At 39.1% G+C, this 23606-nt stretch overlaps 3 protein-coding genes and 4 non-coding genes across 8 annotated transcripts; 4 read left to right on the top strand and 3 right to left on the bottom strand.

The window, feature by feature from the left end:
* Positions 1 to 2811: 2811 nt before the first annotated feature.
* Positions 2812 to 7563, top strand: dnajc5b (DnaJ (Hsp40) homolog, subfamily C, member 5 beta). Its single transcript, XM_058375932.1, has 5 exons — positions 2812 to 2992; positions 3383 to 3505; positions 5340 to 5553; positions 5749 to 5923; positions 7297 to 7563. Exons 2-5 carry the CDS (start codon positions 3399 to 3401, stop codon positions 7380 to 7382), a joined length of 582 nt encoding a protein of 193 aa, XP_058231915.1. The 5' UTR covers positions 2812 to 2992; positions 3383 to 3398; the 3' UTR covers positions 7383 to 7563.
* A 745-nt stretch (positions 7564 to 8308) lies between these two features.
* Positions 8309 to 8394, bottom strand: trnay-gua (transfer RNA tyrosine (anticodon GUA)). Its single transcript is given in 2 exon segments — positions 8309 to 8344; positions 8358 to 8394. It is a non-coding gene; the product is annotated as a tRNA-Tyr (tRNA).
* Positions 8395 to 8849: 455 nt separating this feature from the next.
* trnay-gua (transfer RNA tyrosine (anticodon GUA)) lies at positions 8850 to 8935 on the bottom strand. The gene is given in 2 exon segments: positions 8850 to 8885; positions 8899 to 8935. It is a non-coding gene; the product is annotated as a tRNA-Tyr (tRNA).
* Positions 8936 to 9144: 209 nt separating this feature from the next.
* Positions 9145 to 9217, top strand: trnaa-agc (transfer RNA alanine (anticodon AGC)). Its single transcript has one exon. It is a non-coding gene; the product is annotated as a tRNA-Ala (tRNA).
* Positions 9218 to 9407: 190 nt separating this feature from the next.
* On the top strand, positions 9408 to 9480 carry trnaa-agc (transfer RNA alanine (anticodon AGC)). Its single transcript has one exon. It is a non-coding gene; the product is annotated as a tRNA-Ala (tRNA).
* A 248-nt stretch (positions 9481 to 9728) lies between these two features.
* On the top strand, positions 9729 to 19262 carry trim55b (tripartite motif containing 55b). Of its 2 annotated transcripts, none has more exons than XM_058375931.1 (8): positions 9729 to 9991; positions 10564 to 10733; positions 14868 to 15042; positions 15523 to 15618; positions 16134 to 16367; positions 17252 to 17274; positions 18362 to 18486; positions 18619 to 19262. In XM_058375931.1, exons 1-8 carry the CDS (start codon positions 9872 to 9874, stop codon positions 18768 to 18770), a joined length of 1095 nt encoding a protein of 364 aa, XP_058231914.1. In that variant the 5' UTR covers positions 9729 to 9871; the 3' UTR covers positions 18771 to 19262. The 2 variants fall into 2 exon arrangements, with proteins under 2 accessions (XP_058231914.1, XP_058231912.1); XM_058375929.1 differs by having other exon boundaries at positions 9731 to 9991; positions 14865 to 15042.
* Positions 19263 to 19443: 181 nt separating this feature from the next.
* On the bottom strand, positions 19444 to 22673 carry crhb (corticotropin releasing hormone b). The gene is made up of 2 exons (XM_058375933.1): positions 22532 to 22673; positions 19444 to 21723 (listed from the first exon to the last, which is right to left on the bottom strand). The coding sequence occupies exon 2, from the start codon at positions 21708 to 21710 to the stop codon at positions 21210 to 21212; it is 501 nt and encodes a 166-aa protein (XP_058231916.1). The 5' UTR covers positions 21711 to 21723; positions 22532 to 22673; the 3' UTR covers positions 19444 to 21209.
* Positions 22674 to 23606: the final 933 nt, after the last annotated feature.

Below are 23606 nucleotides of genomic sequence, written 5' to 3'. Positions count from 1 at the left end.
TTCTTGTGGAGGTGTTCCTGGTCTGCAGTGGTCAGTATCTATCAAAAGTGGTCCAAGGAAGGAACAGTGGTGACCCGGCGACAGGGTCATGGACGGCAAAGGCTCATTGATGCACGTGGGGAGCAAACGACGATCCAACAGACGAGCTACTGTTGCTCAAATTGCTGAAGAGGTTAATGCTGGTTCTGAGAGAAAGGTGTCCAAATACACTGTGCAGGACGGGTCAGGACTGTTTTGGTGGTCATAATGTTATGCCTGATCGGTGTATATCATGATTCACTCCGAGGTGGCCTGGACACCCCCCTTAGTTACACGAATTTTTAGTGCTTTATTTACTAGAGTTACTTCCCTGGAACATTTCACCAGCTTGTTGGGTTTGATAACTGAGGTATAAATTGATGTTAGGTGTTTACACTGTAAATGTAGATGTCCTGTAATGATGATTCGGATCATATAATGCATGTTGCTTTAAGCTGCTTAAGCAAAGCAGTGATGGACAGCATGGCTCTCCATGCACGGCTCATCAGGGACTCTCCTCATTCCCTAACTAGGAGGAAACCATTTAGCAATGATTTGTTTCTAAAGCACTGTTTGCGGTACACAGTGTTCACGCGCCTGCATCAGCTTCACCGAGGGCCCCGGGGGAAGGGTGCTGTGATGAGAGGAGGGAAGCGGCGCACCTGTTAATTCCCCCTGAGACGCCGCCTGAGAGGCTCTGAATCCGGTGTACGCTTTGCCCCAGTCATCAGACCACACACACACACACACACACACACACACACTGCATAATTGATAGCGCTTGTTTGTCAGGCATGGTGCAGGGCCCAGTCCTGATACCGCTTCTGTTCACTTCCCTTCATCACTTCCACTCGGGAAGATCCGTGACGCATTCGGAACTAGTGTGTGTGGCGGGGGAATCACACAAGTCTCTCCCTATTAAAAGCAGTTTTATTGCACATTTTCCTCCTACATAGCTTTCTTAACATGTCTAGCTATCTATTTCAACGTAATCCGTTTATATAAATTGTACATTCATTTTAAAGAATATTTTTTTAAACAAACGGTGAACAAACGAAACACCCCTGCGTGTTGGACTCGTCCAACTTGCACCGACTAGCGGTTTAATGTAAGGCGGTTGTGTTTAACAATAAAAATAACTTTAACACAAATAATTACTCAGAAAAACAAGAAGATGATTTGTATTTAAATAAGTGTCGAGGACCTTGTTTCTGTTCTTGCTCTGACGTGTGATTTGCATTTTAATTCAATTTTGAAACATTAGCATGTAGCCTACACGAGTGAACAGGTAGCTAAATGTTTTAATAAACATTAGTGTTTATGTGTAAAAGCATTAGAAGGAATGCAAGGGGGGAAAATGTACTTTATTTTGTGCCTTGTGAGAGTAATCAGTGTCCTCAGGCGCCATCTTGTGGCAGGATGAGTAAATAACACAATGAATTAATGGACAGAATTTGTGTAAACAGAATAAACACAATGCACATAAAACAGACAAGAGAGAAACAACAAACAAGAAAAGGAGAAGTAAAGAAAGAAAAAGAAAGAAAGATGAAGAAGAAAGAAAGAAAGAAAGATGAAGGAAGAAAGAAAGAAAAGGAAGAAAGAAAGAAGGAAAGAAAGAAAGGAAAGAAGGAAGGAAGAAAGAAAGAATGAAAATCAAAGAAAAGAAAGATAGAAAGAAAAACGAAGAAAAGAAAGAAAAATGAAAGAAACAAACAAACAAACAAAAGAAACAATGAAAATCAAAGAAAAGAAAGATAGAAAGAAAAATGAAGAAAAGAAAGAAAAATGAAAGAAAGAAACAAACAAACAAAAGAAACAATGAAAATCAAAGAAAAGAAAGATTGAAAGAAAAACAAAGAAAAGAAAGAAAAATGATAGATAGATAGATAGATAGATAGATAGATAGATAGATAGATAGATAGATAGATAGATAGACAGACAGATAGATAGATAGATAGATAGATAGATAGATAGATAGATAGATAGATAGATAGATAGATAGATAGATAGAAAGAAAAAAGCTCCTTTACTATAAATGTCACTTTACTGTTATATTTGAAATAAATATTTAAGCAAACATTAAGTGGTCTAAGTGGAGACTAAACCGTTTATAGAAGAATAATCTCAAAGAAACTGAAAGTCGTAAATATTTGGTGTGTGGATTGGTGTGTAAATGTTATCCTGCTTATGGAACTGAATCTCACACACAGTGGCATAAATACACAAAATTCAGCAAATTTATACCAGAGGCTCAGTCTAAATGATTCAATAATTACATATGTGAGTTGTAAACATAACAACTATATGTAAACACAACTATATGTAAACTATATGTAAACATAACAACTATAAACAAAATAGAAATGGAAGTCATTCATTATATTAAAGAAGCAGTTTGTTCAGATGTTCAGATGCAATGAAACACACTCCAAAACACTACAAATATTAAAATGAGAATATAAGAATAAGGCATGACATTTCCGTGCACAATCTGCCTTATTTTAATACGAAATTGTTTTGTAGAATATACTATACAGCAGGTAATACCCTAAAATTCGATAATAAATCCATTTCTTTTGCGTGATAAGTAGACAAACGCCACAAGATGGCGCTGTAACCCGCTTCTAGTAAGCACAAAAGTATTCAGGTATACCTGTAGGATTTTAGTTGTAAGCACATAAAAGAAATCAGGATGTGTGTCATTCCAAAAACTCTTTCATTTCATCATCATTCGCATTCCTGCATCCATCCATCCATCCATCCATCCATTCCAGTGTTCACCCAACACACACACACACACTGAAATCCAATCAAGCTTGTGGCAGTTACCTGAACTCATGACTCAGTCCATGTATAATTCATTTGCTCAGTGATCCACTCACTTATAGAGAAGCAACCGGACTCCAGTGACCCGTCTGCAAAACCTCGGAGACCATCGGCACTTCCAGCCTCACAAAGTCAGGTTTAACAGGTAGGAGAGCTAATGTCCTTCTGTATCATTTCTGATCTTGTGATTACAGACAGATTAATATGATGTAGCTTTTTGTGTCTTTTAGTATCTAAGCAATGGAAATATCTCGAGAAATGTGTAACGTTGTATTCTATTAAATATTCAGGACAGGCTCGGTATCAGGGATGGAATAATTCAGGCAGATGATTACGTAAAAATATACAGGTGTGTGTTGTTATCTGTAGACAAGGCTACAGGAAGTTACCTTTTATTCAACACCAGGCCTGCGATGACAACTTATAGGCCTACCTATTAATGCCTGCCTTTAGAACGGAAAGTTGACCTTTGCTGCCCTGATGAATACCTGTCGCTCTGCAGATGTGTTATTTATAGTATATATGTGATGTGAAGGTAATGCTCAGGGAACATGAGTGAACAAAGACAGCGAGCCCTGTCCACCTCAGGCGAGGCTCTGTACCAGGTGCTTGGCCTTGACAAGAACTGCACCCACGATGACGTCAAGAAATCATACAGGTGGGTTCCAAGGTCTTTTGCTATTTATAACTAAACATCATCTGAGAATGAGATCTTCTGGTGTCTCTGGTGGCAAACACCTCGCATCTCTGATAGCTGTTTGTTCCTGGGTGTTTGTGTAAACAGGATGGAATGGAGGACAAGCAGGCAAACAGCTAGTCAAGAAAACAAGCTTCGGTTTTTTAAATAGCCATGTTGATTTTATAAAATAGGATGAAAATATTATCAAGCTGATGGATGATGGAGTAACTTGAATAGCAGATGTGAGGCTGATGCTCTATTGGTTGGCTCTTGCAGCAGGGAAACACTATCTGTCTACGGTTAGGAATGTTATACTGACTGTAATGACTCTCCAAGTGCATTCATAAGCACTCCAGATGGAGAAATATTACAATTGATACCGAAAGGGGAAAAAAAATCTGAAATCATGCAGCCAGATATTACCAGGTATGATAATTCATTTTTCCTCCCGGTTGCACACCTCATCTAAAAATATCACCGACGCTAAAACCCTGATGCAACAAATGGAATGATTCCATAACATTAGTTCATATCACAAAAACAAGAGCGGTGCTCCAACAATTTACCGAGACTTAAGTGCACTAATTCCTGCTGCCTTGAAGAGCCATTTAGATGTTCAAGCATTTGCTCGAGCTTAATGAATATGTCATCGTAGCAACTCTTTCCTGAGACCGTCAGCTTAATCAAAAATTAATGAGCATGTGTGTTTGGAGCATTATAAAATGTTGATGAGAAATGACACATTTTAGAGCAGTGCTGAAAACTATTATTATTATTATTATCTTTGCTTAATGTACAGACAGTGGATGGATGTCTTCTTTTATATCAAGCTTGATTTTTTTTTTTAGATCGCTCTACTGATAATTTGGAAGAGTTCATTTCTATAACAGCTACATGAAGACCTTCTCAGTAGCTTGCACTCTAAAGTAGTTTGGGGATAATACAGAAGAAAGGTTGCACTCTTCAGTTGGGTGTGTAAACGTAGTAAGAATAGCACATGATGATTCTAATCGGGGAAAGTTTGCTGCTGACGGGCTGCTAACACGGCCTGAGCTCGGTTTACACGCTAAACTGGCATGTGTTAGAGTCAGGTGTAAAAAAAAAAAGAAAAGAAAAGAAAAGAATAGCAATCTATTCCCGTGCAAAGATCTCTTCAGCACTGGCATCACTTACTGAAAACACAAAGCCTTTTCTATCAGGGAAACTTTTTTTATTCTTTTCTTCTGTTTTTTTTTTTGCCATACAGCAGTGTAAAGGATCTGATACAGCACAAGGTCGTGTGCAAAATTTGTGTCCCCATTTAGACATATAATTTACTCCAAGATGGCGTGAGTGTTAGGTTTCTCAGATGTTCCTTCATTATTACAAGTAATAAAAATGGGTGGGGGAAAAAAAGGGATTGTATGGGCCTTTCCAAAAGCAGTGAAAATTCTTGTGCGTTCATCTTTTGCTTTTGTAACTACCTCCAGCTGCTTCTGTATCCTTTCAACATCTTTTAGATCCAAAAGCTGTTATATTTACCCAGACGTATCTGTTCTAATGCTAACCCAGCCAGATTTCACATCACACACTGCCTTCATCAGATTAAGTCTGGACACTGAGAGGGTCATGACAAACCCATCTTCTTTCTTCTTTTGATTTTCTTATCAACAGTTTTTGTAAATTGCAGGGCGCACAAACTTTTGCACTGAACCTTATGGCTTGTTTTTAGTCATTGCCATAATCCTGTAGTTTAATTTTGGAGAATTTATGCATGTGATGAGAGTCCTATCTTGTCGTTTCTTTTGTTTTGTTTTGTTTTGTTTTTTTACAGGAAGCTAGCTCTGAAGTATCACCCAGACAAGAACCCGGAGAACCCTGATGCTGCTGAGAAGTTCAAGGAGCTCAACAATGCTCACTCCGTGCTCTCGGACGTCACAAAACGCAACATTTATGACAAATATGGCTCGTTGGGGCTCTACGTGGCCCAGCAGTTCGGAGAGGAGAATGTGAACACTTATTTCATGCTCTCCAGTTGGTGGGCTAAGGTGAGATTTCTTTCTTATATATCCGTCCTTGGACGGCTGGGGTCAGAGCACATGGTCAGCCATGATGCAGCACCCTTGGAGCAGGGGGAGTTAGGGGTCTTGATCAAGGGCCCGATGGTGGCAGATTGGCAGTGCTAGGGATCTTCTGATCAACAACCCAGAGCCTTAATCACTTGTGTTTACACTCGTCTACAGGGTCTGTTTGCCATCTGCGGCTTGCTGACAGGCTGCTACTTCTGCTGCTGTCTGTGTTGCTGCTTCAACTGCTGCTGTGGGAAGTGTAAGCCCCGCACTCCTGGTGAGGAAGACCCTGAGTGCTACGTATCTCCTGAAGACCTGGAGGAGCAGATTCGCACTGACACAGAAAGGGGTGAGCACACACACTCACTCACACACACAAGCACAATCTTGAAGATACGATAACATAGAGTTCCAACCTAAAGTTCATTTCACTATAACAGCAGCATTTCCCAAACCGGTTTATTCCTGTTATAACACAGTAATTATATTTTTTAATTAAAGAACATCATAGTTATTCATTAAATTACATTGTGAACCGTCTTTAAAACAAGTTCCAAGTATGTTATCACTGAACTTCTAGCAGCTTTAATCAGTCATTCACTTTATATGCAGCTGAGGATAATAAACATAAATCCCTCCGTCCAGATCACCTTCTTATGATGTAAAATGTTACAGCTTTACCTCTGACTCTAACAAAACAGGGACACTGGAGACTCTTTCATTAATAAATGTGAAATAAACAGAAAACTAAAAATTAGCGGTGTGTAGAAAAATATTATCTGTATCTAAAAATATAGGTTTAAACATAATAAATACTTAATACTTTTAAAAAATGCTAAATTGAAGGCAGATATCATGATAACCTATATTTAAGAAAACCATGACTGATTTTTTTTATAAAGTTCCACTTTCACATGCAAGCTCGATGCCGACTGTATAGATGCTGTACACGTTGTGTTAAAGAAAAACAAATCTAAACCACCGATCCATTTTTGGTGTTTGTTCTCTGCAGAAGCTTTTCATATCAGGGGCCGAAGCCTAGATCTTAAAATACCCAATTTATCCAACACCCACCCTGTTACTGACAATAAATAGACTACATACTTCTGAGCCAGATGTTTGGATATAAACCGTTGTCTTTGCGCCAGTTCACAGTAGGAGGTTCTTCAAGGCCCTCACAAAGCTGATAATTACTGCCTCTGAGTCATTTCTCCGAGCGAGTTTGCATACCGGTTATTTTTACTTATCACGCAATAATAAGAGGCAATGTGTTTGTTCCTGGCTTTTGGGAAAATATCAGGCGTATCCGTAGACATGAAATGTTTCTAAGACACTTTAATGTCTGAGGAGTTCCTTTTGTCCAGAATGCACAAATCTGGTGATTCAGAGGTGTAGGAATAGGCAGAGGTTGTTAATAAACTTTATATATATATATACAGGAAATACTACATATATACTTTGATTTATGTGCAAACTTGTGCCATGGTGCGAGACTCAAAACTTTCTGGGTGATGAGGATGTAATCACCTCACCAGGTTGCCCTTCAAAGGGAATATGTGTGCCTTGACGTCCTTGAACTGGATGAAAAGCACATTTTTTCAGCAGGAAGCCCAATTACAGTCCATGTTCTAATGTGACCCTGCGTGAGAAGCAGTACTTATTTTGTTTGATAATGATTGTCCTTACTTACCTGTGTGTGTGTGGTTGGGTGTGTTTGGCCAGATGGTGACACTCCTGTAATGCATCAACCATCTAATGCGAGTGAGAAGACCCAGCTGATTGGTGACGGACACCGGACATACACCTGAGTCTTAATAAACTGCACTTTCTTACTTTTCCTTTGAATAGCCGTTGAATAACTTAATAATATCACACATCTCACCCATAACGTTAAGACTGGAATGTAACTGGGATGTACACACTCAATGCACTTGCTATATATTGATGTGTCTTAATCGTGGAGGTTTTTCAACCATTGCTGTCTGTACATAACACAATGAACTATGACTATATATTTTTTTCTGCAGATTGTAAGACGTATTACAATGTAATGTGACTCTGAATAAGAATAAAAGAAAGTTTTCACAGAAGATGCAGATCATTTTAAATAGTGACAAAATGGCCAAATTTCCTGGTTTGACATCACTGCTATATCGTATTATACCATCACAGCGCACACCAAGAGACTACAGTATCGATGTCATGTTGTACTGGGAATATACCACCACCACCAAAATAAATATCTGATCTGCACTGATCCTATGGAGATCCTTTTTTATTGATGCAGAGAGTAGAAGGGGTCAATACATTGTGCCTAACAATAGATAAAGTACAAATGGCTCATCTCAGATTATTTACTATGTGTATTATAACTGGATAACGACGAGCACATCTTTTATATTAATTGTCTTTGTTATTCTGAATATATAGACTTTTTAAAATAGCAAAGATGAATAATTCTGCCTATCTGTCTCAGTATCATTAATAAGTGTGGCTTTGAATGACTTTGTAGACATCTGACCATCACTTCTATATGTGCTTGTTGAACATCATATTCCAGATTTAGGCCCCTTTACTGTTATGTTAAAAAATGATCAAAAAACTCTTCTGAGATGCCTTTTCATTGGTTTACAGAACATTCCTGTGGAGCATTGTGCAATAAATACGCCTAAGTATATCAATAAAAAAAAGCTTGACTTCTATGAGAAAAATAATAAATAAAGCAAAACATGTTTCCTTCGAGCCGGATTCGAACCAGCGACCTAAGGATCACTATGTAACCGCTACAGTCCTCCGCTCTACCAACTGAGCTATCGAAGGGTGTGTTCCAACGCTTTCCAGAGCGTATTACTATGTACTGTATGAAGCGTGTGAAAATACGTGAAGGATTTTATTTCGAAATGAAAATATCGCTTCTCACACCTTTGTCGATCATTGACCGGCCATTTATGCTCCTATGGGTCATTTGTGAACAATGTACAATATAAAGATTACAAATATAAAGTCCATATATTACCTATTTATAATAACAACTACACCCCTGTACATAAATCTTCCACTCCCCCTGTATATCTCACCCCCACATTGTAAATAAACCACTATGCACTTCTGATTAAATGCTAACTGCATTTCATTGGCTTTGTACATGTACTTTGCACAATGACAATAACGTTTTTTTCTAATTTAACAATTATCAAAACAGTGGGAAGGCTCGGCCGCCGATCATGTAAATGTACGTCACAAATGTAATAACTACGAAAAAGGAAAAGGAAGATTCCTTCGAGCCGGATTCGAACCAGCGACCTAAGGATCACTGTGTAACCGCTACAGTCCTCCGCTCTACCAACTGAGCTATCGAAGGCCCACGGGTACCGCTAATGCTATTGAGGCTAGCTAACGTAAGTGTCAGTTGGCACTGGTTATAGTAAACTGTCAGAGTGCATTGATAGAGTAACGAACGTCAGTTTCTACAAAATGTACGAGATTAATACTAAATAGGGCACATCATGTCGCCAAGATATTTAAAGCACATAGAAGTTCGGCACGTGCTAGTTAGCTTGTAAGTTGCGAGGGGAATTAGCTCAAATGGTAGAGCGCTCGCTTAGCATGCGAGAGGTAGCGGGATCGATGCCCGCATTCTCCAATGAAGCCTTCTTTTAACGTAAGTGTCAGTTGGCACTGGTTATAGTAAACCGTCAGAGTGCATTGATAGAGTAACGAACGTCAGTTTCTACAAAATGTACGAGATTGATACTAAATAGGGCACATCATGTCCGCAAGATATTTAAAGCACATAGAAGTTCGGCACGTGCTAGTTAGCTTGTAAGCTGTGAGGGGAATTAGCTCAAATGGTAGAGCGCTCGCTTAGCATGCGAGAGGTAGCGGGATCGATGCCCGCATTCTCCAATGAAGCCTTTTTTTCTCTGTTCTCATTCGGACCAAGGTTGTAACTATGTTTAGAAATCGACAAATACCATGTACCATATCCACGACTAATGCACTGACGTATAATTCCACAATCCTGTCTGTGTATTGCGCCATTTTGCATCACCTCCATGTACCGTCTTTCTAATTCCGATGCAGCCTGGCATGCATATATGGTAAAGTAAACATGGCAACTGACGTGACTGCTTCTAAAAACAGCTCTGGGGGACAGTCACAGGTCTGTGTGGGGTCAGACACACAGTCAGGAAACCACGCCATCATACACCATACACAGTGTGATCAGTTATAAAGTCACTGGGACGGAAAGAACACTGTGTATAGCAACTTCTAATCTTTTTAAATTTTTCAAACCATGGACATTTTGGAGAAGCAGCTGATTTGTCCAATTTGCCTGGAAATCTTTACAAAACCTGTGGTGATTCTACCATGCCAACACAACCTCTGCCGGAAATGTGCGAATGACATATTTCAGGTACTAATCTATCTATCTATCTATCTATCTATCTATCTATCTATCTATCTATTTCTTTGTCTGTTTCAGTTCTCAAGTCAATGGCCTCACATGACAAAATAGTCTCAGATTTCATGACATTTCTAAAGAAATGATCTATTAAGAAACCTTTTATTTGATTAAAACCCATACCTATTATAACAGCAGGCAAGTAATGGGCTAAAATTAAGCTTCATTATATAGAATTCCTAAAAATAAATAAATAAAAAATAATAATAATAATAATAAAAATTGATTAATTAATGAACAGCTTTTGGACATAAGCAATTAAACTGATTAAATAAAAAAAAAACATTGAGCATCAGTCTGATAAGTCACAGCAGATCCAGTGTCACTCAAAGTAGAATCCTAATGAGACCAACTTATTTTTCAGATTTTGATTTATTTCTTTTCATTATTATTCAATCCCTGCATATGGATCAGATGTTGCGTGTTGTGAGTAAAGATGGCACAAGAATGTGTTTTTGACAACATGATGAATAGGAGATTGTGTAATACTTATTTACTGAGGCGACTCTTCACCACGTAAACAGGCATCGAATCCATACCTTCCCACCAGAGGAGGATCAGTGTCTTCAGGAGGCCGTTTCAGATGCCCATCCTGCAGGCACGAGGTTGTTCTGGACCGTCATGGGGTTTATGGACTGCAGAGGAATCTTTTGGTGGAAAACATCATTGATATGTACAAACAAGAGTCCACCAGGTGAGTGTGATTAAGTGAGGGAAGCCAGAGCAAGATCTATATGTTGCAATCAATATGAACATAGACCTGTTGCATTTTAATTCCTCTGTGTTTATCCACTGGAAATAAAACTGGAAAGTCTCAGACTAACATTTCACATTTTTACATTTTTTGTTGTCAGTTTCTGTTTAGATTTGTCTGATGTCACGTTTAAGGCAATGTTTAAAATAATGTATTTCCTGCTCTTACTTTGCTTCTAAGAACAGAAATCCCCTGAGATTTTATCCTGCTGTCACTTGACTACATTCTTAACCATTTCCCTTTATTTAGGAGTCAAACCCCTTCCTGGTTCAAAAGGAAATAATTTTATTTATTTGAAGGATGTATTAGGCGGCTGTACAGGAAGTTGTCACAGAGCCTCATGAGCTCTATGAATGATGAATGAAATTTATTTTTCTGAGACAGTTATATGAGTAATTTAGCCAAATAATGGATTATCCTCTCTTTCCTGTTGCCCTTAACAGGGGTTGACAAATCAGAAATTCATTCCAGTCCCTAGCGTGTTTACGTCTGTCCCCAAAACAGCAACTCTCATGACTCAAAAATGTGATGAGCTAATTATGCGCATTAATATGGTATCATGGAAATAAGCGAGTCCTTGAATCACTGATTTTAGCCAAACCATGCCTTTTGATGAAGCATTATGCATGCACCCTCACATACATAAAATGCATTGCTTAACAGTCAGTCCTGTGAGCTGTGGTGTTCCCATGTTGCACATAAATAGGTGTCTGACTGGCATGTTAATTTTTTGTGTGAAGAGGGATATAATTGTTATCTGACTGCATGGTGTGCTAGCATTAGAGTTCTTTAGGTTGCTGTGCCTCAATGTATTGTGTTATTTTCACTTTAAATATTGTTTTCTTCATATTCCTGATTTTGGAAAGATCTGTTCAAGCTAATTAATATCACTGGTTTGTGTCCAGCTGAGTAGAGTTGAGTAGAGTAGAGTAGAGTAGAGTAGAGTAGAGTAGAGTAGAGTAGACTCGAGTAGAGTACAGTCGAGCAGAGTCAAATCGAGTAGAGTCCAGCAGAGTAGAGTCAAGTAAAGTCAAGAATAGTAGAGTAGAGTAGTGTAGAGTAGAGCACAGTAGAGTAGACTAGAGTAGTGTAGCAATAGGAGGAGTCAAGTAGAGTCAAATCTAGTTGAGTAGCATAGAATAGAGTAGAGAAGAGTAGAGTCAAGTAGAGTAGAATCAAGCAGAGTAGAGTAGAGTAGAGAAGAAAAAAGTAGTGTAGAGACAAGTAGAGTTGAATAGAGTGAAGTAGAGTCAAGTAGTATAGAGTCAAGTCAAGTAGAGTTGAATAGAGTCAAGTAGAATCGAGTAGAGAAGAGTAGAGTAGTGTAGAGTTGAGTAGAGTCAAATTTAGTCAAGTAGAGTAGAGTAGAGTAGAGTAGAATCAAGCAGAGTAGAGTAGTGTAGAGTAGAGCTGAATAGAGTGAAGTAGAGTTAAGTAGTGTAGAGTCGAGTCGAGTTGAATAGAGTCAAGTAGAGTCAAGTACAGTCAAATTTAGTCATGTAGAGTAGAGTTGAGTAGAGAAGAGTAGAGTTGAGTTGAGTAGAGAAGAGTAGAGTTGAGTAGAGAAGAGTAGAGTCAAGTAGAGAAGAGAAGAGTAGAGTTGAGTAGAGAAGAGTAAAGTTGAGTAGAGAAGAGAAGAGTAGAGTAGAGTCGAGTAGAGAAGTGTAGAGTCAAGTAGAGAAGAGTAGAGTCGAGTAGAGAAGAGTAGAGTCAAGAAGAGTAGAGAAGAGTAGAGTTGACTAGAGAAGAGTAGAGTCGAGTTGAGTAGAGTAGAGAAGAGTAGAGTTGAGCAGAGAAGAGTAGAGTCGAGTAGAGAAGTGTAGAGTTGAGTAGAGAAGAGTAGAGTTGAGTAGAGTTGAGTAGAGAAGAGTCGAGTCGAGAAGAGTTGAGTCGAGTAGAGAAGAGTAGAGTCGAGTAGAGAAGAGTACAGTCGAGTAGAGAAGAGTAGAGTAGAGTTGAGTTGAGTAGAGAAGAGTCGAGTTGAGTAGAGAAGAGTAGAGTGGAGAAGAGTAGAGAAGTGTAGAGTTGAGTAGAGAAGAGTAGAGTTGAGTAGAGTCGAGTAGAGAAGAGTAGAGTCAAGTAGAGACGAGTACAATCGAGTAGAGAAGAGTAGAGTTGAGTAGAGAAGAGTCGAGTTGAGTAGAGAAGAGTAGAGAAGTGTCGAGTTGAGTAGAGAAGAGTAGAGTTGAGTAGAGTCGAGTAGAGAAGAGTTGAGTCGAATAGAGAAGACTAGAGTTGAGTAGAGAAGAGTAGAGTCGAGTAGAGAAGAGTAGAGTCGAGTAGAGAAGAGTAGAGTCGAATAGAGTAGACTAGTATAGTGTAGAGATCTACTAGTTCCTAAAGAGCTCTAGGTTGTTGTTGCAGAAAGGACATTATTTACATTTGCATTATTTAGTGTCCAGTGTTACCCAAATGAGGATGGGTTCCCCTCTGAGCCTGGTTCTTCTCAAAGTTTGCTTCCTCATATCATCTCAGGGAGATTTTCCTTGCCACCGTCACCTCAGGCTTCTCATTAGGGATAAAATAGTAACTTAACTTTACTTATTTCTTCAGTATTTCTATACTTCTGTAAATCTGCTTTGAGACAATGTCCATTGTTAAAAGCGCTATACAAATAAATTGAATTGTATTGAAAATTGAATAGTGTAGAGTAGAGTAGAGTAGAGTAGAGTAGAACAGAGCAAAACAGAGCTGAGTACACCACAGCATCAAAGCCTTTGACACCAAAAATATTTGTGGACACCTGAGTATCGCACATCATGTTCCAAAACCTCAGGCATTAATAATGAGTTATAATAAGCTCCACTCTTCTCTTCTGGGAATGCTTTCCACTAGATGTTGGAGTGTAGCTGTGTGGATTTGTGGTCATTCAGCTCCAAGAACATTACTGAGGTTAGGCACTGATGTCAGGCGTGGAGACCTGAGCAAACTCAGAGCTCCAGTTCATCCCAAAGGAGTTCAGAGGGCTTGAGGTCAGGGCTCGCGAGTTCTTCCCCTCCAACCTTAACACACCATGTCTGCATGGAGCTTTTTTTATGCACAGGGGAATTTTCATGCTGAAACAGGTTCAGGTCTCCAGTGAAGGGGAATTTACAGCATTGCTTCTGGCTTTCTGGCAACAGGTTGGGGAGGAAGTACTTATAAATGTCATAGTCAGGTGTCTATGTAGTGTATATGAACCTGTTGTGATGTTGTGTTTAAAACCAAAAAGATCTAGTGAAATATTTTCATTTTCAACAATCATTCAAACACTTGTTCTTCAGATCCACAGATGACCCGAGAACATAGTATTGAACCCTTTAGTCCACCTTAATGAAAAACTTATAGACTTGATGTACCTGCTAGCAAATGGATTTAGGACCTTACTGTGCTCGCATTACTGTTTTTATGCATTTCCGTCTTGATGGTCCTATTTAGTTTGTATTTATGGTCTTATTTATTCACCTGGCTTCTGCTAGGACATTTTATTGTGTGAAGAAAACATTCTTTTACTTGAAGTTACTTTTTTATATATAGTGTTGGTTATCTTTTATGTTAAGTCTTTTTAAATCTCTCTATAATATCTCAAGTCTTCTTAACTTGATATTGTTATCCCTTTGCTACTGTAACTATGCCAATGTGTCCTCTGTGGGACGGAATAAAGGATTATCTTACCTTATCTTAAACCTTAACATTCCTTATATCTTCTATACATGGGCTGTAATGTATGACCAGCCTTTCATCTAGCATTATATATTTATTTCTGTAAAGATATTCATCTCGACAAACCCTCCTCTGTTAAGAAAGAATATCAATATTTTTTTTTCCTCCTCACAGTGGGTCAGAAGGCTAAAGGTCTAAAGAGCTGCCATCTGTGGCCAAGACCTATGAGCTTCCTGACATCACACAACCCACACTCCTCACTCTATTATACCTGTAATTATGCCGTGACCAATGCTCCCGTTCTTATCCGATGATGAGGGAATTCTCCGCTGGATGATTCCGCACTAGAGTGTGCAAACTCTGCATTTTTATTAAGCAGTTCACCTTTTGACACACAGGTTCAATAAGTGTCTCTGTGTTATTCCACAGTAGCAGACCCGCTCCAGAGAGGACAGATGACCAGCCCATGTGTGAGGTGCATGAGGATGAGAAGATCAACATCTACTGCGTGACCTGCAGCATCCCCACCTGCTCCATGTGCAAGGTGTTCGGCTCTCACAAGGACTGTGAAGTGGCACCTCTCAAAAGTGTATATCAAGTTCAAAAGGTACAAGAGTTTGTGTTAGACACTGACAGACTAAACACACACAAAAAAGGAAGCATTCCAGAATCTCAGCTTTCGCTGTTTGGGATCATAAAGCAAACGCTTAATAAAAATAAAACCTAAAATTGAAGAAATTTTGGTATTTTTGTGCCAGTAACCTGAAAGGATGGTTATATCTGATATGGTACAATATCTAAATCAAATTATTTCCTGTTTTCACTTACTTTACAGCAGCTGTTCCATCACCAGGCTCTTTTTTCTTCCATTTGAAGCCCAAAATCAGCAATTTCTTCATTCTTTTTTTATAGCCTTTTCTGAAAATATTTGGAAAGATCCCTGTTCAAAGTAATGTAGCATCTACACCGCTGCTGCACTGTCGTTTAGGATTATATCTCATGCTCGCCAAAAATTAAAATCTTGTAATTGTCAATGTGTCATAGATTCAATGTGTGTGTAAATGATTACATATGCCATCGTTTTCAGACAGAGCTAACAGACAGCCTTGCAATGATAGTGGGCAACAACGACAGGATCCAAGGCATCATTAGTCAGTTGGAGGAGACCTGCAGGGCTATAGAGGTGAGTTGCACGGTGTGTGTTCCAGTGCCCTGACAAAACTACTGAGTTTCGCCTGGTTATTGATGGGGAAAATGAGTAAAGGCCCTCTGACATACTCCCACCAGAGCTAATGAGATTGGCAGATAAGATATTGGAGCTCTTCCAGCCTCTCATCGCCGTATCCTTGGACACTTTGTGACTTACAAGCTGACCAGAAAGTTTCGGTCCTGCATACGGCTGACCACTGTGTAAAATTCCTGTGTGAAAGAGAAAGTAGGACAGGGTCAGCAGTTCCTGGTTTGACTTTTGATGACTGGAAGTGCAGAAGCATGTGGTCTGGTATAAAACTTTCCTGTGGTGTAAAACTTCATTACAAAAAAATCACATTTAAAAGAATCACATTTAAATAGACCTGTATTTTTGAGCTGGATTACTGTCAGAGAGGCCATTTTAGAAAATGAATCAACATCTGAATAATTAGCTTTGAGAACTGAGCACTGTAGATCTTTTTAATCATTTTCACAATCATCTTGCAGGAGAATGGCAGGAGACAAAAATCACAGTTGTGTGAGAAGTTTGACCATCTCTATGCCATCATGGAGGACAGAAAAAGGGAGATGAGTGTCAAAGTGACAGCCGAGCAGGACGAGAAGCTGAACTACATCCGTGGACTCAAGAGGAAGTACGAAGATCACCTGGAGAACGTGACCAAGCTTGTGGAGTCGGGGATCCAAACGATGGAGGAACCAGAGATGGCTGTTTTCTTACAGGTTAGCGAATTAAATCCATGTTCTAAACGATCACAGGCTAATTAAGGGTGTTTTTATAGCGATCTGAATATTCAAATATGTACCCAAGTACAATTTTGGTCTCGTCTCAAGAGGACTTGTTGCCAACGTTTTGCTCTTATACAGACGAATCACTTCAGCAGCTTGACGTACAGTCTAATGTCACTCGCAAACACAAGATAATAGGCGCATTTGTTTCTTGTAATTATTAATGTTTATTTAATTGAGTTGATTAGTGTTGCTGTACTTCGGTTCGTCTCTGATTAACGTTCACGATGCTTTTTATTCAGTGTTGCTGATTTACATACAAAAATCATTTAGTGTTTTTTGGAGGCTATTTCGAGTTGTTACATTTGAACGTCTCTTTTAATGCAAATTATTAAGTACTGTATTTTTTCTCCATGAAATGAATTTCTCTTCTAATGTAAAACATTCATTCATTCAGTAACTGCTTCATACTGGTCAGACATGTCAGTTCGCTGCCCCAGATCCAGGAACTGAAACCCCAGACCGGTGGTTTTGATGGACATAAGACTATCTTTACCTACATGTGGTGAACAACATGAAAACAGCTGAACAGTGGAGGCAAAATGTGCCTGACATTTTCACCTGGCTGGCTGTACTGCAAAGACTCTTTTACTCCAATTTTCATTTATCACACACATGAGATGCTGATTTTCATTTTGGCCAGCTTTCAAATTGAAACACCTGGACCGTACCTGCGTTCAGAAACGGCATTTGCCTTTGACCACATGTGCAAATCCTCGGGTTTGGAAAAAATGTGAAAACGCCTTAACAATGATATATTTAGATTTTATCACTCATTGATCTTTAGCACTTACATTTTTCTGTGTTTGGTTTTCCAGACTTCGAAACCTTTGCTACAACAGTAAGTAAACCCTTTCACATCTAACATTTATTTCTTTTACATTTATTTAATATTAGATACGACACCTTAAACTATCATCAACTATTTTCTGTTATTTACATTTCTATGCAAAAGTTTTGGCACCCCTAGCCATATAATGTACTGCTGCAGCAAACTATTGAAAAATAGTTTTTCATATGCATATATTAATGCAAAAGTTCATTTGATTAAATTAAAAAAAATAAATAAATAGGAAAAATAACAATTGTGGCATGTTCAGATGTTTGTACGTCCTCAGCAAAGGACTTGATAAATGATGCTTACAAAGCAAAGGAAGCCAATTAAAAGAATCAAGCCTCCTCCTGGACACAGCTTTCAAGTTAAAGGCAGTTAAGAGGACTTATCGAAGTCAAGGCAAGATCTGGAAGCCCAAGACAACTTTCAAGCAGAACTGTTCAACAAATGGAACCTGGAAGGTTGAATCTGCATGGAAGAGTCATCACCTGTGACCTCATCACAAACATGAACACCTGATGTATGCCAAGCAACATCGAGATAAACCAGAGGCATTTTGGAAACAAGTGCTGTGGACTGATTAAAGTCAAAATGGATCTCTTTGACTACAATCACCAAAGGTATGCTTGGAGGCCAAAAAAAAAACCAAACGAGAGAGAGAAGCATTAGATGAAAAGAACAGCTTGCCAATTATTAAACCATGGGGGTGGCTCTATTATGCTTTGGGATTGTGTGACAGCCAGAGGAACAGGAAATATTGCACAGGATGATGGAAGAATGGATTTCACTCAATTTCTACAGATTCTTGAAGCAAATGCGGTGCAGTTAGTCAAGAATTTCAAGCTGAAATAATGGCTTTTACCACAGGACAATGATGCAGAAAATACTTCAAAATCTACTTTAAAAAACAAGCTCAAGCTTCCAGGATGAAATGGGGTCCAGATTTGATAGGGTGCACAAACTTTTGCACAATCAGTAACTTGTTCTTTAATATTTGCAGCAAATGGTATTTTTAAATAGATTGCTGCAGATGTTGCGTTTACTTCTATTCATTTTAAATATTCAAAGCGGTTTGTTTCCGATTTTTTACCAGGATGGGTGAAGCCACGAATACGTCCCACTTGGAAAAAGTGGAGCGTGGCTATGAGAACATGGACCATTACTTTGTTGACTTCAAGAAAGAACGTGGAGCTCTAAATGGCATAAAATTCATCGCAGGTAATCATGTGTCCTGTAGCTTTGAGCTTATATCCGGTAGCATAAGGATAAGCTTATGGGGTTAGAAGATTGTGTTGCAAGTGTAGAAGTCAGTATCTGCTCTGTTTTTTTTCCCTCACAATCTTTCTGCAGATGAGGACGAGGAAGAGGAAGATGGAGATGAAGCAGAGAAGGACGCCCAGAAAGAACAGGCTACTTCAGGAGGAGCACAATCAGGGATGCTGAGCAGCCAACCTCCGCCTCTTCCTCTGCCTCCAAATCCAGTCAAAAACACCAGCTCATAGCTTTAGAGAATTTATCTCATTTTACAGAGCTCAAATCGTACGAAAAAAATGAAACAAATTAATTGACAATTAGGAGTTTTAAAGTGTTCATGTCCCTTTTTAATACATATACATCCATCAAAGGCTTGATTTCATGTCTATGTGTGTAAATGTTAATGCACCTATAATCTAATGATCTATGGAGAGCTGAAAATATGCAGAAGTAACAACCTCTTACAGTGTTTGGCATCTCACTACAGTGATATATAAGAGCAAACTACCCTTAAAAGACAGTCAGACTAAACGTGAATGAAGTTCACCCGAAACAAGACAATTCACTGAAGGGGAAAGGACCTGCGAAGTGAAATTTATACATTAAGGACATATAAGGACGATTTTTTCTTGGTGAATTAACAAGCTTCGGTCTTGTGATAATTTTTTTTTTTTTTTTTTTACACTTCTTGTCACTAACTATGCAATGGTTTTATGGATAAAACAATTTTTTTCACTTGACCTGCTAGAATTTTCTTCTTAGCAATTCTGAATATGGTATTCTTCCTTTTTTATGTACTGAAATAATGCTAAATATAAGTGTCAGTGCTTTGAGAATGCATATATGGATATATATTATATTTTCACTCAAGTCGACATCATCAGACTGTTTATTTTACAAGTGACAAGATCTCCTCTGGTCTGTCACTGATGTAGATGATAACATGTTTCAGTAATTCATGTTAATTACTCCATAATTATCTCTCTGTGCACTCGAAGGATGTGTTGAGCACACTTTTCTTCTCATCATGTCACCAAACATACGTCTAATCATTTTTCCTGGAGACTTCACACTCTGCGGGTCGGTGTGGAAGTAATCTCCCGCTGCCCCGTAAAAGCCGTCTCTGATGCGGGTTAACTGTAAGGAAGTGGTAGATGAATGAGCTGAATGAAAGAATCATGCTGTTGCGTAACCTCTCCATTATGAAATGGGTGAAATGAGGGAACGGGGTTTCTGTCATCTTTAACGCTGATCCTAATGAGGTCCAGAGATCTCTGGGAAAACCCTGTCTGCATGGTCTGATATTTGTTAGCACTACTCACCCTGTTGATTCTGGTATGAATACAATGTTTGAGTGATGTGATGTGCTTTGTCCTGGTTTGTTTAACTGGAGTGGAATAGATTAGAGAGAACTCATGCGAACTATAATCCAGTGCTTGTCTTCAGAGAAGGTCTCCAGATGCTGCAAACAGCATAATGAATCACACCAGATTATTTGAATGTGTTGACCTCAGTTCAAGGAGCACAGCAGGAACATATAGTAATTACAACAGCCTTTATTTAGTAGTCATGAAGAATTCGGAGGCTGGGTTTTTTTTTTTCCAAAAAATTGAAGGAATTCTGGTTCTATACTCCACTTTGATAGCTCTGTCAGGAACAGGATGTCCTGAAGTTATAGATTATAATGCGAGTTGTCGTTACAGAAATCCAGATGTGATTTATCAGGACTGAAATTCGGTGCTTTGTGTAGGACAATTCTATTTTTCCCCCTGAAAAGATTTTTTTTCTTTCTCCTGCATGAATTGCTCTCAGAGGATTTGTCTGTGGTTTGGATGTGAGGTGTTAAAATGACCCGTGCAGTGAAGGTATGATTGAGGACACGATTATCTACAATATAGGTGTCAGATAGCCCATTTATATGCAAGCATTTCTATGTATTGGTCAATTTTCTGATGGCTTACCTTCAGATGAAAGTCTAAAAGGCATAAAATGATGTGGGTTGTTTATCTTGCTTATCTGTCTGATGTGTCAAGTTTGTGTTCACACACTCAGGACTGAGTCACACTGTTTTGCTCTTTCCATCGGTGTAATGTCTCGGCCATGAGAATATTTAATGATATTTCGGTATTATGAAGATACAAGAGTCTATGGAGCGCTAGGAAGAAAGAGCTGGGGTATTTTGTTTTTTTGCAATTGTATTAACATTTATTAGCAACTATGGTCATACATCAAAAATCTAGACAAGAAGTGAAAAAATGTCTTTTAATGTTTTATTGAAAAATATAAAAATAAGAACATTCTCTTGCACAACAGAAAATTACTGTTTGCTCATTAGTTTATTAACAAACTTACAGTGTATTTTATAAGGTACAATGAAACTGGATATCTGTCCAGATAAAATCAATTTCTCAGTACAGTACTCTGAAAATATTTTTATTTTTTCCTTCTTTTTTGTTTTTAAAAGAAAAGTAATGTACCGTCGTTTTTATGCTACAGTTTTGATTTAGCATTTGCACAGCAATTATGGAAAGTGACACCAGTGTCCATGTTCATTCTCCTATTTCTTTCTACAAATAAATAATACAATATATATAAATACATTAGGATGGAAAAGCAGCACTGTGGTACAGGATGTTATGGTTTGTGCTAAATGTAAAAAAAAAAAATCCTCTTTGTCAGATTTTAGGCTACTTGCCGAAAATCTCCATCATTTTCCGGTTGCTGTGCGCCTGCTGCGCCAGCTGCTCGGCCTTCGCCATCTCCAGCACCTCCCGCAGCAGGTGGAAGGTCAGGTCCAGGGAGATGGGCGGCTCCTCGGCGCGCCGTGGTCTGTCTGCTTGGGCGTCGCGCAGCCCGCGGGCCGCCTCGGCGACCTCGTCCTCTTCGCGGAGCAGATGCTGCGTGAGCCTGAGCTGCAGAGCGCGTTTGAACACCGCTGACGCCGGTTCGGGGCGCGTCTCAGGCTCGGACTCGCGCTGATTTCCGTTGCCCACCCGGATGAAGTATTCCTCTCCCAGCCGTGCCCAAATGGGCCGTGTGCGCCTCTGGTCTTCCTCCTCTTCGAGCGCGGAGGGGGAGGAGAGGGAGGCTCGCTGGTCAGGACCGTCCAATGCTCGGCACTCGTTCATGCGCGGTGGGAAGGCAATGAGCAGCGCTGCGGCGGTAGTGACGAGAAAGTGGAGCTTCATTGCCGAGGGGATTCTGTGGGAGGAAAAACCATCACAATTACGCGCAAAGCTTATGATCAACTGCGCGCTGCGGATTGACGTGAAATTTGGATTTACTTTTAAAACAAAAGTTGGGGAGAGTTCATGAGTATGGTGACAGGTTTTATCAGAGAAAGATGGTGCTAGTTTGTACCTTGACTAAGGGACGGTACCCTTACGCGTACACCTTGTGTGCCTTTAGAAGGTGCATGCCTTAAACGCTTTATTCTTGAAGGTAATTGCACACTATGTACCTTTAATCATTTCAACGGTACAAAATAAACAAGTGAACGGTTTAGTTTACTATTTACCTTTCTTCCGATTGTTCAGGATCATTTTACTTTCATATTGAAAAAGAAAAACTATTTTTTTCCTATGCAACTATTAAGCATCGCGCGACCTGGAACGATTCTTCAGTTATTGTGATACGAATAACAATTTATAAAAATGTCCTTTAAGGAACTAGAAATGGCTTTTGGTCACATTTACACTTAATTTAAGAATCCGGACTGCTTCCCAGCCGCATACTACAGTAATCAGTAGTATGTCAGAATAATACGGTACATCTGACATACTCATCTTTTATGTACTTTGGTACTTAGTGCGGTACTATACCATTTAGGACGCAGCTATCCTTGACAGTTTTACGCACCATCTTCGGCACCTTTGTAGACTATGCCTTACTCAAAAAAAGCACCAAAATCTCGTCATACCGCTTCACTCATACATTTTACACAAGAATATTAGACTAGCAACATTAATTTTTTTTAAAAATAGAGCTTGTTGAAATAAAAAAAGCGTACCTTGTATGCGCAAATGATATATCCGCGGGAAGATTTCTGTTTTAAAACCTTTTTAAACTTGATCTAAGCTACTCTTCAGCCCCAGCTGTTCTCTGTCAAGATATTGAAGATTAGAGTTTGACGACTACTTCAGAGGAGGGACTGGAGTTTGGGTTTATATAGTCTTTGCGCATGCGCACTGGATAATGAGTGGACCTGAATGAACGTAAGAGAGCAGTTTGCTTGCAATCTGAATGAGTCATCGAGGTGTGTGTGCGTGTGTGTGTGTGTGTGTGTGTGTGTAAGCGCGCGCATCTTAGTCTCATAAAGTGAGAGGTAGTATAGAAAAGTTCAAGTAAGAAGAATGAATGTCTTGTTAAATTTCACACCTTCCCGTGCAGAAAAGCTCCTTTTTTTGTTCTCTATTTCTGGAGTACAATTTTTAGGTACTGAATATGAACTGGACATTAACATTTAAAGGTTTAACTGAGTCCATATATGCATTTAAATATCCAAGACAATTCTTCTATTGTGTACTTGTGCAATGGAGCTAACATTTTAATTGGAAACTCTTGCGCAAACATGAAGGAATATGCGTCACTGTTTATAAAAACACATTTTAAGTGGGTTTAATTGGAGTAATTAATTCCTTGCAACAGATTGAAGATGTCGCAGTATCTAGTCTAACTCAGACAGCCTAATTAATTGTGTTAAATTGAAGATGCGTGACACCCTCTTAGTAGACGCTTTTGTCTGTTCGTCTTTGTCAGATTAATAGGCATATTTCATAAATAGGTATGTTACATGACAGAATGAATTGGTTAGGTTAAGATAATTCATTCAAGTTCTCCAGGTTCCTCCTACTGGCCATAAAAAAGCATACCAGTAGGTGGATTGAGTGCAAATAAATTGCCCCTAGGTGTGAATCAGTGTGTGAATATGTGTGTATTTGCATGAGTGTGTCACCTCCAGGATGAATTCTCCTGACTTGTGCTCGGTGTCCCCAGCATCTACAGCGACCCCGACTAGGATAAAGCATTACTGAAGATAAATAAATTAATGAACTTGAATGGAGGAACCATGGCACCTCAGTGAA

Source organism: Hemibagrus wyckioides, linkage group LG23 (genome assembly GCF_019097595.1).
Source record: "Hemibagrus wyckioides isolate EC202008001 linkage group LG23, SWU_Hwy_1.0, whole genome shotgun sequence".
NCBI lineage: Eukaryota > Metazoa > Chordata > Actinopteri > Siluriformes > Bagridae > Hemibagrus > Hemibagrus wyckioides.
This window is presented reverse-complemented; position numbering and strand designations above follow the sequence as displayed.

Bases quoted from the DNA above. Each gene is read 5' to 3' on its own strand.
- dnajc5b (XM_058375932.1), top strand. From the start codon at position 3,399: ATGAGTGAACAAAGACAGCGAGCCCTGTCCACCTCAGGCGAGGCTCTG. The intron at 5,554-5,748 runs GTGAGATTTCTT...ACTCGTCTACAG, and splicing joins TCTCCAGTTGGTGGGCTAAG to GGTCTGTTTGCCATCTGCGG. The intron at 5,924-7,296 runs GTGAGCACACAC...GTGTTTGGCCAG, and splicing joins TCGCACTGACACAGAAAGGG to ATGGTGACACTCCTGTAATG.
- trim55b (XM_058375929.1), top strand. From the start codon at position 9,872: ATGGACATTTTGGAGAAGCAGCTGATTTGTCCAATTTGCCTGGAAATC. The intron at 15,619-16,133 runs GTGAGTTGCACG...ATCATCTTGCAG, and splicing joins AGACCTGCAGGGCTATAGAG to GAGAATGGCAGGAGACAAAA. The intron at 18,487-18,618 runs GTAATCATGTGT...ATCTTTCTGCAG, and splicing joins TGGCATAAAATTCATCGCAG to ATGAGGACGAGGAAGAGGAA.
- crhb (XM_058375933.1), bottom strand. From the start codon at position 21,710: ATGAAGCTCCACTTTCTCGTCACTACCGCCGCAGCGCTGCTCATTGCC.